The sequence below is a fragment of the Convolutriloba macropyga genome, chromosome 2 (assembly GCF_964194025.1).
Source record: "Convolutriloba macropyga chromosome 2, txConMacr16.3, whole genome shotgun sequence".
NCBI lineage: Eukaryota > Metazoa > Xenacoelomorpha > Acoela > Convolutidae > Convolutriloba > Convolutriloba macropyga.
Genome location: NC_134469.1, coordinates 21715855 through 21729414, shown reverse-complemented (window position 1 = coordinate 21729414; position 13560 = coordinate 21715855). Strand labels below are relative to the sequence as shown.

Sequence of the window (13560 nt, the reverse complement as noted above, 5' to 3'; positions counted from 1 at the left end):
GACATTAAACAAACTTAATTTAAAACATAGCCAGAAGATTGCCGGAAAATAGCCGCCGTTGACGCGCTTGACGCACATCAGGATTGAAACCGAAAAAGGAAACAAAGCTGGCAAATTGCCAGAAAATAGCCGCAATAGCTTCATAGATCTGTAGTCTCAAAAAGAAGGTAAAAAAATACAGACCAAAAAAGAGACTTATTCTTTTCATTAAGGGCTGAGATGTTGAACTTTGATTAATAATCTGTATAAATTATTGCTGTTTCTATTAGCTGCTCTGACAAGCACTCATTTGACCTTATCTCTTTGATTTAAAGCAAAGAAAAGTCGATTTCAGAGCGCGGAAGTCACTTTTAAGAAAACTAGCTCCACTAAGAGTGAAAAATGACGTCACGCACGCAATTCAGTTGAAATTGCATGAACGAATGAACAAAAAGCAGATTTGAAGTGATTGTGACGTCATATGGCCGTAACAAAAATCTTGACGACGAAATAAATAAAAAAAAACCAAGAGAAGGCCAATAATAGCCTCAGCTATCGCTTCGCGGCTATTAAAAAGAAACGATAACAATAAAAAAAAATTCTAATTCAGTGACAGTGCTTAGTTAGATTCTAAACCTATACTTACTTCAGCTTCTAAACTGGAGGGAATTAAATTTAATACAAATATCAGCAAGCAATTGCTAAAATGAACTTTGATAACCTAATGCACTATGACTTAATGACCGGGCTTTACCGGTTTATCCCGTTTCTTTTAATTTTGCTTTTGACATTGACCGTATTGCGTAATTCAATGCGTGCAAGAATTTAGAATCCTTTCGATGGGGGTTGGGTTGGGTTAAGCGATGGGGGGTTGGGTTGTGGGAGAGCTAGGCGAGAAGGGGTTCCAAATCACCAGGTTGGAGGAAGGTGGACGGGTTGTCCGGTGGGTTGGGGCTGGGGTGAGTTTGGGGGTGGGGATAACTGAGGGGGTTCAAACTTTTAAGACTAAGAACCAGCCCTCACACCCTGAACTTTCTCAAAACAGTTTCGTATGTATGCTTTATTAAGATCATTTCTCATGTGTTTGTGCAGTCTTTTAATAATCAACTTGTTTTGCTTTGGTGGGAATCCTAAAACACAAAGGTCATTTCGATCTATTCTGTTTCGTCCTCCCAGTGTTATTTATGGCCCCCAGTTACAAATTATATGTTGTTATATAGCACGTTACTATGTAAGAACAAAACCGACTAAAGTCGGGCGAATTGCTCTCAAACGACCGGCAAGCGGTTCGCTTCGTCAACAGCTAGCAACGGTTTAGTGTCCTTATGGATGTATCCCGTTTCTGAATACGAACAAAAAATCGGCCCAGCAAAAAAATGCATAAGACAAGCAGGATTAATATATTTGCTACATATTGCTTTTGAGAGCAATTAACAATGGTTTCCTAAAACTGCCTGTTAGATTATTTATGATACAAAAATTTCAACTAAAACTCATTGATAATGAGGATCAGAGATGGACATTACGCCAGATAACAGCAGCTGAAGTGCGGAATCAACAAAGAGAGAGAGAGAGAGAGAGAGAGAGAGAGAGAGATAAAACGTGAACGAGAAAGAGAAGGAAAGGAACCCTAACCGAAAGAGAGAGAAGGAGACAGGAATATCTTCCATGATTGGAATCGACACTGCAACTTCTAGTTCTCTAACCTTGTTAAAAAAGAACTCATATAGAAAAACTGAAAAAGGCAAAATTAAAAAGTTTTGAACTTCGCAATAAAAAATCAAAACCATTTTTTGTCTCCAAAGTTCTGCCAAGTAACCCATCTCCGAGACTTGAAAAGTTTCGTTGGCCAGTAATGGTGGTTAAACTCAGAAAAGTACAAAAATTGAAAAAATTTTAAAATTGCAAATTTTATTAAAATCTTGCTAAAATTCAAGACATTAATAAATTCAAGAAACTATCCAGTATCCCTTTTTCCAAGCCTGAAATAGTTCCACTGGCCCAAAGATCCATGAGCCTGGAACATAAAAATTCTCCAAAAATTTAAAGTTTAAATTTTATCCAAATATTACTAAAACTGGAGTATAAAAAATGTTGATCACAATCCTATTAACTCTAGAAACTATGCAGCAGCTTGTTATCAAACCTTGTAAGAGCTCCCAAGGCCTCTGTTGCCGGAAAAACTTCCAAAACATGAAAAAATAGCAAAAATGTAAAATTGATGAAATTCGTGACATTAAAATCTTGAAGAACATTCCGTTACATCTATAAACTATGCATTAACATAATATCAAACCCCAGAGGAAGTTCCGCGGCTAGAGAAACCTAAAAAATGACAAAAAATTTCAAAAAACTTTAAATTCCAATTTCTATAAAAAAAATTGCTAAAACTTCTGACATTACAAAGTTGAAAATTAACACATGACCAAAAAAATTTTCCAGTTACTTATTATCAAACCCAAACGTAGGCTTTTTTGACCCTGAATAATGACTATAAATGTTGAAAGATTGAAAAAAAAACAAAAATTATCAAAATATGCGAAAATTCGTGATGTTTAGATCTTGCAAGACATTCCAGTTAATCTGGAAATCATTCAGTAACCTATTTTCAAACCCTAGAGGAGGTTGCTTGTCTCTTTAGGCTGAAAAAATCTAAAAAAAACGACAAAAATTTAAAAAAGTTTTATAAAAAAAAATTGCTAAAATTTGTGTTATTAAAAAGTTGAAAAACTATTCCATGGCCATTAAAAATTTGTCATAACTTATTATCAAACCTTATAGGATATTTTCTGGCCCCTGGGTATGGAATGACCTGAATAAGGAAAAAATGTCAAAAAAATTTGAAAAAATTGCACGTTTTTTCAAAAGATTGGTAAAAATCGTGATGTTAAATTGTTGAAACCATTCCATTACCACTAGAAACAATGCAGTAACCTGTTATCAAACCCTGGGAGTTTTCTTGACACCTAAGGCTGATAAAAAACAAAAAAAACGACAAAAATTTGCAAAGCTTGAAAAAAATTGTGAAAATTAGAACTGCCCTGGGGGGGGGGGGGGGGGGCAGTGGGGTCGGGGGCAGCAGCTCGGTGGGGGGTGGGTGGGTGCAATAGTGGGGGAAGGGTCAACAGTGGGGGTGTCTTCAACCTCTTATTCACGCCATAAGTATAAGTCTTCGATAAAAAAACAAAAAATGTCAAAAATTTTCAAAAATCTTGAAACTGCAAAATATGGTCGTAACAAAAATCATGACGACGAAATAAAAAAACCAAGAGAAGGCCAATAATAGCCCCAGCTATCGCTGTGCGGCTATTAAAAAAGACAACAATTTTCAAAGCTTGAAAAAAATTGTGAAAATTAGAATAAATTTGAGTGTTTTAGCGAGCAGTAGCTAGCCACGGGGTGGCTGCAACGAGGGGCTTATGGGGGGCAGTGGAGTCGGGGGCAACAGCTCGGTGGGGGTTGGGTGGGGGCAATAGTTGGGGGAGGGTCAACAGTGGGGGTGTCTTCAATCTCTAAGAACCGCCATTCACGCCATAAGTATAAGTCTCCGATAAAAAACAAAAAATGTCAAAAATTTTCAAAAAGATTGAAATTGCAAAATAGTATAAATTTGCGTTTTTAGCAAGCGGTTGTTCGTCAGTAGCAAGCCACGGGATGGGGGTGCACCGGGGGCTGATTGGGGGGCAGCACTAGGGTGGGGGGGCAACAGCGCGGTGGGGGGCAATAGGGGGGTGGGGGGGGGTCAACAGTGGGGGTGTCTTCAACCTCTAAGAACCGCCCTTCACACCATAAGTATAGGTCTCCAAAACAGTTTGAGCTGAAACAGAGCTCAAAGGCTCTAAGAGCACTTAATGCACGCTGTGCGCTTTTCTGTTTATCCCGTTTTTGAGGACAAAAAGTGTCAGACAAAAAATCGGTCGAGCGAAAAATCGCATACAAAATATATACTCGAGCCTTTTGTGAGAAGGCATTTTTAACACCCTTTGCAAAATACCAGTTCGTACGTTGGGGACAAATCTTATCCCATTCTCTGACTCTTTATAGTCCAATTTATTGCGAAAACTTATATTTACAAAGCGATCTTCAAATAAAGATAGGTTATCATGCAAAAAAATACCTCGAGCAGAGCACGTCTCAGCAGTTCCTGAACAACTAATCTCACGTTGTTTCGTTAAATTAGAAACTAATTATGATAATCTGTGCCAGTAATTAGTTCGCTGCCATAAATTATGAATTTAGTTACCAATTGCAAACTTTAGGTACGTTTTCCACGATTTCGAAAATGTGCACTAAAACCCGGTGTGTACTCTTTGCAATCCCTCAGGCTCTTTTGTGTTTGCGATGAAATCTGCCGTAGGTATGCCCCTTAAGTGGTATTTCGGTATGCATCGTTATAAATCTAACCGGTATCGGTTACCTTTAGTGACTATTCTTTATTCTGAATGATACTTTAGGCACAAAATGCTCATTATCATCGGGAGAAACTTACATTTCTAATATAAGACCCTTTGTACTTAACAATCGGATCTGATCCATTCCTTATTTGAATGAATTTACTACAGCTGAAAGGCTCAAAATCTGAGAAAAACAAAAAATGGTTCATTTCTGCCCTCCATTAGTAAAATTAAAATTTTAAAATTCCACACAAAGATTAGCGTAAATACACATTACCGACTGAACATGTGAGATGTCGAAGATTAATTTATGAGGATTAAATTTGAAAGTATTAAAGGCTGAGTGGGACCAATTATTGTTAATGGAGGGCGGCAATTACAACGATTTAATAACTGAGTGATCACATTTGTTTTGTGAATCTGCAGATGACTTCAAAATTCTTACCTTGGAGGTGCATGTGAACCCCAGTCCCATGTCTTTCAAGAGTGGTAGAAAGCTCAGTCTGCTATATTCTAAAGAGAACAAAGGCTGCACTTTTGGGAAGCTCCTTTTCCAGTGTTTCAAGTTACTGGCGATTGCTCCAATGTCATAAATCCAAGAAACGGGGGACTGAAACAAGATGTTTCATTGTATTTCCTACTAAGCATAAACGATTTTCCGACATTCAGATCGCTAAACAGTATTAGTGAAACATTAATTGGACTGATCTTGTCCTACAGCATGGCACCAAACGCTAACTTTACATAGATCAAAGAACAACTTCAAAGCTTGCGATCCTCAGGACCCTGTAGAAAATCTGCAGCAAAAAATTTGCTTTCAGGCAATAAAATACTGTAACACAGATATTAAAAATATGCTGAAAAAAGATATTTTAGTCATTCAAGTCACAAAATAGAATATTTTCAGACAACAGCGAGACAGTTGGTGTTTGAAGCCTTACTGAGTACTACAACAGGAAACCAAGAATCAATTGAAGATTTTGGACATCGTTTGGAGGCACAGCAAGAGCTTGCGACGTCTGTTGAAGAAAGGCAAAGTAAGTCTAAGCTAGAGATACAATATCCGGCAAAAATTCCTCTCCCACAAAATGAAGTTCTCTCTAATCAAGCAGTGCATAGTTTTCAGCTAAGTATAATAAAATATGAGCTGGAAAAACTAATTCCAACAAAATACAACAGGACAAAAAATTTAATCCTAGCTCTAATCGACAGTTTGTTAGGTTCTCTAGCCCTTAATATACGCATACATCTGCAAAAAGTGTAGAAGAGAACAGCAAACGCTTGAAAGGAAACAAACCGCTTCAAGTCGCGATCAAGCTGAGAGAGAGCAACAATTCCATTCTGTAGAAAAATTGACTACCTGTTGATGAGAAATTAAATGAAATCAACATCTTGACAGAAAGAAAACTTTGTTATCGCTTTGAGAGAAAACGTAAACTATAAGACCCAATCAAACGTCGGTGAAACGGTATGCTCAAATGCTATTGAAACACACGCGGCCAGAGGAATTTTGAGAAAATTTTATGACAGAACGAAATATCAACGATTCTTTCTGATGAAGGCACAGAGTTTTTCCGTGACGGAAAGACATATATACAATGAGAAACTCAAAGCCTTGAATTGCTCTCTGGAAGCGCACAAAAGGAAACGCCAATGTGCACAGTGCTGTCAATACGAGGCGGTAGTTACCATAATCTGAATGAATGTTTGACATCATTGTTTCACACTACACCGGAATCAAACATTGAAACATCTACTTTGAAAAAAGGAAAAGTTGAAGCTTCAAAACTAGATCCGAAAATAACTATCTTCAGATGTAAAATTTCTATACTAACGTTCCCGTTAGCGAAGCAATCGACTAAACTTTGAGAAATTTATTAAAGTGATAACGCTCCGGAAACTTCAAGACGAATTTTGAAATCCCTTCTGAAATCGGTATCTTCAGTCACTCCTTTAAATGCATTTGATATTGGAATCCCTTCACAAATGTTTGAGAAAGCCAACAATCAACGACCAATTCATTGTTATATCGAATTACTGAAAACAAAAAGCCTTTAAACAGAAATATGCACGCACAACTTCAAAAAGTAAACTTTTAGACCAATTTAACAAAGTTTTATTTTGACATCGCATTGAAATTGCAAAAATTTGTAAACGATAACTACCAATTTCTTAGAATTACAAATTCTGTTTTCAATTGTTCAGTTAAATATAATAATTTTGTCGATAATTTTATTACTGAATACGTTTTAAATCCTGATGATGCAAGCAATTGCAGAAACGTATTTCGACATTTTCCTCTCTCTAACTAATATAAGTCAGGCCACAATTGATCGATGAAAGTGTTAATGACATCGATCCCTTTGACTTACTTCTGCTGTAATTCCTCTGATTAGCTCATGTCTGGGGATTGAGTCAGTGCACTGTTGTAATTTGGAATTGTAGTAGTCAGAACAGTTGTCCATTGTAAGATCTGTCAGCTGCATGGTGGGACTCGTAGAACAACGGATCCTTCAAGCAAAATACAAAAAAAAACTTGTTCTGACCATTCAGGAATTAATTTACACTAATTAATTTTAGATTAAATTGAATAATTAAATTATTCAGTAATTTTACAGTATAACTTACAGTGCCAGGGATTACTCCCAGCCCGGGTCAGGGTCCCAGGGGAGCTCGGCGTTGAAATCGAGTTGCTCACGGTTCCTCACAAACGTTTCAGAACGTTTGGCAATTTTACCAACGAGGGAGCCCTGTAAAATTCAAAAAGTTAACGAAAGGATATCAATGAATACAAATACAGCAAAAGATAAAATTACGAACCGTTTCGGCACAGCAGACGTCCGCCAAAGAAAGAATTTTTTCTTCGAACGGCTGAATTGTTGAAACTGTGAACGATTTGATTTAGTTTCAGAAAAACCTGAAAACAAATCCCTCTCAAAACATGCAACACACTTTTTAAATTTAATTGAGAAGTAAGTCAAGACAATTAAGGTTTTGTTTTTTTTCTTAGCTTTCGCTCGAATTTGGAGTGCCACTCCTTGAGGTGTTCTCACTGCTATATTCCAACATAGAGTTGAATGTGAAAGTTTATACTCTGTCTTTCCCTTAGTTCAACCAATAACGTTCAGTGTTCTCATAACGCATCGCCCATCCAATTAACAAATTACCATAAAGTGGCACTGTAGTTTCATGCATGAGAGGCGAATGTACCAACAGTTCGTGAAGGTCAAGGTTTAAAAAGGATTTGTCAATATAGATCACAATTAGTCCCACGATAAGAGATTACACAAACGGAAGGATGTCGGCCTCGAAAACTTCGAAGTTTTATATTAGAACTGACAATAAAACTTAACATTATCTCAGATCAGTTCAAACTGTAAAATCGATTTCACCAATTTTAGTTTAGATGAAGTTCCAAGTATTTGCGAAAACGCTTGTTTTTAAATCTATAATATTGACTTCAACTTTTTAGTCAACTGAATCTGAAAGCCCCTATTGAGAATCGCTGCGACAATTGTATATTTTATAATAAAAGTGGTTTCAATAGACAGCTGGATTGTCAACGGTGATCACGACGTTGTCTATCCTTCCTTCTTTGTCGTATCATGTCTCTTTTGTTCTCGTTATTTCAAGTTTCAATTGCTTCGTTTACTTGTTTGGTTTCATGACATCAAAAGTTACAACTCAATTCTCTTCTTACATGACTTTCAATAACCTTATCACATTACAAAGTGATACACAATCAACAAAACAGGGCATGCACTTTACAATATAATGGAGAAGTTAATACTGGGCATTAACATCCTCGGGGCCCAAAAACCTAACCCTAACCTTACGGGGGTTTGGGGTACACATGTTGCAGCTTAACGGCTGGTCTGGTTAAAAAACCTAAAGCTGTTTTTAATTCGCAAGACCTAGCGGTTTTGTCGGGTCCGGTGAAAATCCTGGTGACACGTCCTAGTGGCCAAATTCCCCTGGGAGTCCACTCCTCCAGCAGCCAAACCACATCGCCCACTTCCAGAGCAGCTTCTTTTGAAGTCCACTTTCGTCTCTGATTCAGCGTGGGGACGTACTCTTGAAGCAGTCGTTTCCAGATCTGTTGCAGGCGCTGTTTGACTTGGGTCCATGATGTCGACTTCAGACTGGCTGACTCTTGAAAGAGAAGTGTTGGCACATTCGCAAAGGGTCGTCCCAAGAGGAAATGATTAGGCGTGAGAGGGTCGTCGTCCTTGTTGTCGCTCCTCACGTGAGTCAATGGCCTGGAGTTCACAAGACATTCCGCTTCCGTGACAATGGTTGAAAAAACATCAGGTGTCAATTTTGCGGAGCCAAGATTGACGAGGAGAACTCGTTTAACTACTTGGACGAGTCTCTCCCACACACCACCAAAATGAGGTGCAGAAGGTGGGTTGAGTCTCCATTCTATGGACTGGTTGAGAAGGTTGTTTCTGATGAAATCGTGGTCCAGTTGAAGCGGCTGTCGTCGTAGTTGCTTAAGGGATCCCAAGAAGTTTGTCGCATTGTCAGACATCAAAACTCGCGGCTGGCCACGTCTTGAGATAAATCGTCTGATTGCTGTGATGCATTTGTCAGTTGACAAGTCTTCTGCTAGTTCCAGATGAATGGCTCGCGTGACGAGGCACGTAAAGAGGCAGATGTATGTCTTTACTTCTTTGTCTCTATGCATTACTGCAAATGGTCCAAGATAATCCAACCCAACGTTTGTGAAGACTGCAGGCAAAGAACTGTCTTGAAACCTAACCTCTGGGAGGTCAGCCATTGGTGGCTGGAGGCCTACTGCTCGAAACCTTCGACACTCGAAGCATTTGAAAGCAAGGCTTCTAAGGTTTTCGCGAACTCCAATGATGTGACATCTTTGCTGGATGTAATTCCTGGTATACTCTACGCCGAGATGCATGCAAATTTCGTGACATTTCTGAATAAAGAGTTTTACAATTGCTTCTTTTGTGTCCAAAATTATCGGGTGCTTTGCGTCAAAAGGCAAAGAGCTTCTTTTTGTCCTTCCACCGACGCGTAATATGCCATCTTTCACAAAAGGTGATAAGCACAACAGGCGGTCTTTCTTCTGCAGATCTTTTCCGTTTATAAGATCCTTAACAGTTCCAGAAAACGAGTTGAGCTGTGAAACTTGAAGGAGATGATTTCTGGCTTTATCAATGTCTTTCAAGGCTAGTGCTTTGCGTTCTTTTGTCTTTAGGTTATCTATGAACAGGAAAACTCTGGCTGTTGCTCTCAAAAGTCTGGTCCATTTTGAAAATTTCTCAATGTTGAAAACAGGTTCCAGTGCTGAAGTCTGTTGCATCGAGTGCGTTGCTTCTTGAGGAGCAAAGAAGGAACGCCAATTTTTCTCAGGGTGCTTCAGAAACTCTGGTGGCGACAACCACAAGGAGTTAACGTCTTCTGGTAAAATTCCTCTAGATATGTGATCGGCCGGATTTATTTTACCGTTTATGTGTCGCCAACAGCTGGTGTCCGTAAGGTTTCTAATCTCCTGAACGCGGTTGGCGATGAAAGTCTTAAGTTTTTCTTTTGAATTTATCCAGCCCAGAACAGCAGTACTGTCACTCCAGAAGATCGTCTCTTTGACTGCAACGGATAGATGCTGAGCAACGAATTGCCAAAGACGACACCCAAGGACAGCTGCTTGTAATTCCAACTTTGGAATGCTTATTTGCTTTAGAGGCGCGACCTTAGAGCGCCCAATGACAAAGTTGGAGGAAGTTTCTTTGTCATTTGACGTTTTAATGTATACAACGGCACCGTATGCCAACTGTGATGCGTCGCAAAACACATGTAGCTGATTGGTACCACTACTGATATCAAAATGTGATAAGCTGCGTGGCATTTGAATTTGTGGTGAATCAAGATATTTGTCAATCCAGTCCTGGATATGTTTCCGTTTTGACGAAGAAAGCAAGTCGTCCCATGATAGGCCTTCTTTCCAGGTATCTTGCAAGATTATATTCAGTGTAATTACGATGGGAGCTATTATCCCCAGTGGGTCAAACAGGCAAGCTATTAAGGACAACAGTTTGCGCAAAGTGTACTGGGAAGCGTCTTGATCTATCTTCGACAATTTTTTATGAAAAATTAGATCACTCGGGGAGTTCCACAGCAGTCCAAGAACTCGGTGGTCTTCAGTTTCACTTTCGATGTGTTCGGATTCTAGCATTTTCAAGGATTTCGGCTCGTTGGTTACAAACTTTGTTAAATTGAAACCACCCTTCTGGAGAGTCGACTTTAGATCAGAGACACACAACTGAGCATCTTCAGTGCTTTGGAAGGAATGAACGAAATCATCCATATAAAAACTTTTGTTGACAAGGTCAATAATTTCCTGTCTTGGGGCAAAGTCTTGAGCAGTGCGTTGTAAGACAAATATTGCAGTTGCTGGTGAACAACGTGCACCGAATATGAGCCTTGTGTACTGATATTGCCTGATAGTTTGATCTGTTGGCCACAAGAAACGGAGACAAGATTGATCTTCAGGGATTATGGCAATTTGCATAAACATAGCCTCTATATCAGCCATTACGGCTATTGGTTTTTCGCGAAAACGAAGTAAGATACCAATCAAATTGTTTATCAGATCGGGCCCAGACAATAAATTTGTGTTTAGCGATTGGCCTTTGAAAATTGAGGCGGCATTGGCTACTCGTCTTACTTTTCCTGGTTTGTTGGGGTTACTAACCGGATGGTGAGGGAGGTACCATATTCTTTCTGACTGCGGATTCTCAAAGACCACTGGCTTTACGTAACCTTTCTCGATATCAGTTTGCAGGGTTGCATCGTATAGAACACTCAACTGATGATCTTTGGAGAGCCGACGTTGCAGGCTGCTTAGTTGGGCTTTCGTTACTGGATAATTGTTTTGTAACTGGACGTTATTCTTCCACAAAAGACCAATTTCATATCTGGTACCGTTGTGACGAATTGTCTTCTCGAAAATGTCCAGAGCTGATTCGCTGTCTTTTGAAAAGTTTTTGGGTTCTTCTGGTTCAGTACCGGCGTTGTCTATTTTCCAAAAACTGGTTACATAGTCGCATAGCGGTTTCTCGTCATGAAAAGTTGAGCATGTCAGAGCCTTATCGAATGGTCTGTAGCGATGTGACAGAAGGTTTGTTTCCGCGTGATATGATTCCTCAGCTTTGCGTTTCATTGGTCCCGTTATTGTCCAGCCTAAAAGGTTTCTGATAGCGAAAGGAGTTCCGGTCGGTCCTTGAAGAAATTCTCTTTCGAGAATGAACTGTGTCGCATCAACTCCTAACAAAAGCTGAATTTTGTTGTTGCCCAGATTTGGAAACTTGATATGTTGCATATGAGAGTAGGTTGCGCAAGTCTCATTTAATTCTTGCACTGGTGCGTCGCTAAATTTCCAGTCGTTAATTGAATGCCATAGTTCAATCTGAAGAGTGGTTCATCATCATTATACCTACCAATATCAAGGCGGACCAAATTCGCATTGATAACTGACTGGTCAAAGGCGTGCATGACATTCAAATCAAACTGAATTGCCTTTGGGGCATTGATACCGTTTGCAGTTGTATCAAGTACATAAGAGATTGTACTACCGTTGTCTAGTATGGCGTAGCATTCCACTTTTTCCTTGTTCTCGCCAAAAAGTGTAACCGGAATGACTTGCAGCTGATTGCGAGATTTTGCTGGAAAGCCAGGGTTGTAGGTTGGTGTATCAACTGTACTATTCATTTTTCTGTTCAACGGTTTGCACAGCGGGAGTTCGACATCTGTCAGGTTTGTTGTCTTGGTTCTCTTCTTTTGTTTGTCGGGGTCATGCAACAAACTATGATGCTTTCCATTACAATGACGACAAACGACTTTTGATGCGCATTCTTTAGCAGAGTGGCTTGGGCTCAAGCAGTTAAAGCAGAGTGAGTGTTTTTTGACCTCCAAGTTTCGTCTAGCTACATCAAATTTGTTAAATTGTTGGCATCGACCTATATAATGCTCTTGTTGATCAAGGGGGCATTTCGTTTTGACACTTTATGACGATTGATGCGTTTTTCCCTGCATTTAGGTTTTGATTCCCTGAAAAACCAGGTTGTTGATTGTTAATGTTTTGTTTTCTGCTGAAGTTATTGCTTGTCTGAAATGACTTTTGATTATTCCTTCGATCATTGGGTCTTTGTTGATTGTTGGAGTTGCTGTACACGTTAGCTGAGAACTGATTCCTTTGTGAGCTGTTAGAAACCGTAGAATTGTTTCTTCGAATGTTTCCTTGAAATCCATTGTTGTTGCTGTTTTGAGGACTGGTTTCCTGCAATTGTTCACAGGCACGAGAGTGTCGGTCCATCCATTCCGAGAACTCCAAAATTCCTGGATTTTGAATATTGTTGTCAATGGTGTGCTCACTCCATTTCATTTTGAGCGAGTTTGGGAGTTTATCACGTGCTAATTTAAGTAGATATGTAGCACTCAAGTCAGCGGTGAAGCCATGGGCTAGAAATGTTTGAACTATTTTCCGCAGGAGTGCTGCATAGCTAATTAGAGCTCTATGGTCATTGGCTTGGGGACGCTGCCAGGCTTCTAGTTCTTGAGTAAGTGCAGAAACCACATTTTGGGGATTCCCAAAGCGTCTATTTAACTCGTTTAGCGCATCTTTGTAAAAATTTGGATTGCACAGAAAACCTGATATACATTCCTTGGCAGGCCCGATGACAAAGGATTGCAGGTAGCTCATTCTTTCAGTATTTGTTATATTAGGGTTATTATGTATTGTAGATGTGAACATGCTGCTCCATTCGTTCCACTTTAAAGGATCACCATCATACTTTTGTATGCGAATGTCAGGCAGCTTTACAGACCGATGTGGATTTCGAAACCGGTAATTAAACTGACCTTGATCTGTGTTAGAATTCCAACTTAATGTAGTTGGTAATTGATTTGCAAAGACTGGATGGATGGTTTTGCTGAGACACAGAAACTGGTAATTCGTAGTTAACAGGTGCTTGAACATATTGATTGCTGATTGCCGAGGAGGCGAATGCTGTAGGCCATTGATTACATGATGGTGATATTGACCATGGTGTAGGGTTATAGTAAGGTCTCGACGAACAAGAAACTGAACCTTGTTGGGGGTGTAGCATAGTAGTTTGAACTGTGTCAGGTCCATGAACAAAACCTGTAATGCATGTTGGCAAATTGTGGA

At 39.4% G+C, this 13560-nt stretch overlaps 2 protein-coding genes across 2 annotated transcripts in view; both read right to left on the bottom strand.

The window, feature by feature from the left end:
- LOC142358068 (uncharacterized) overlaps positions 1 to 7292 on the bottom strand; it is a 42974-nt gene extending 35682 nt beyond the window's left edge. The window contains exons 1-4 of the mRNA XM_075409544.1: positions 7194 to 7292; positions 7002 to 7123; positions 6746 to 6884; positions 4819 to 4983 (exon numbers count right to left, since the gene is read on the bottom strand). Coding sequence (XP_075265659.1) covers positions 4819 to 4983; positions 6746 to 6859 — 279 coding nt within the window. The 5' untranslated portion in view covers positions 6860 to 6884; positions 7002 to 7123; positions 7194 to 7292. The remainder of the gene's footprint in view (positions 1 to 4818; positions 4984 to 6745; positions 6885 to 7001; positions 7124 to 7193) is intronic.
- A 913-nt stretch (positions 7293 to 8205) lies between these two features.
- Positions 8206 to 11712, bottom strand: LOC142334855 (uncharacterized). Its single transcript, XM_075383181.1, has one exon. The coding sequence runs from the start codon at positions 11710 to 11712 to the stop codon at positions 8206 to 8208; it is 3507 nt and encodes a 1168-aa protein (XP_075239296.1).
- Between the last annotated feature and the right edge of the window lie 1848 nt (positions 11713 to 13560).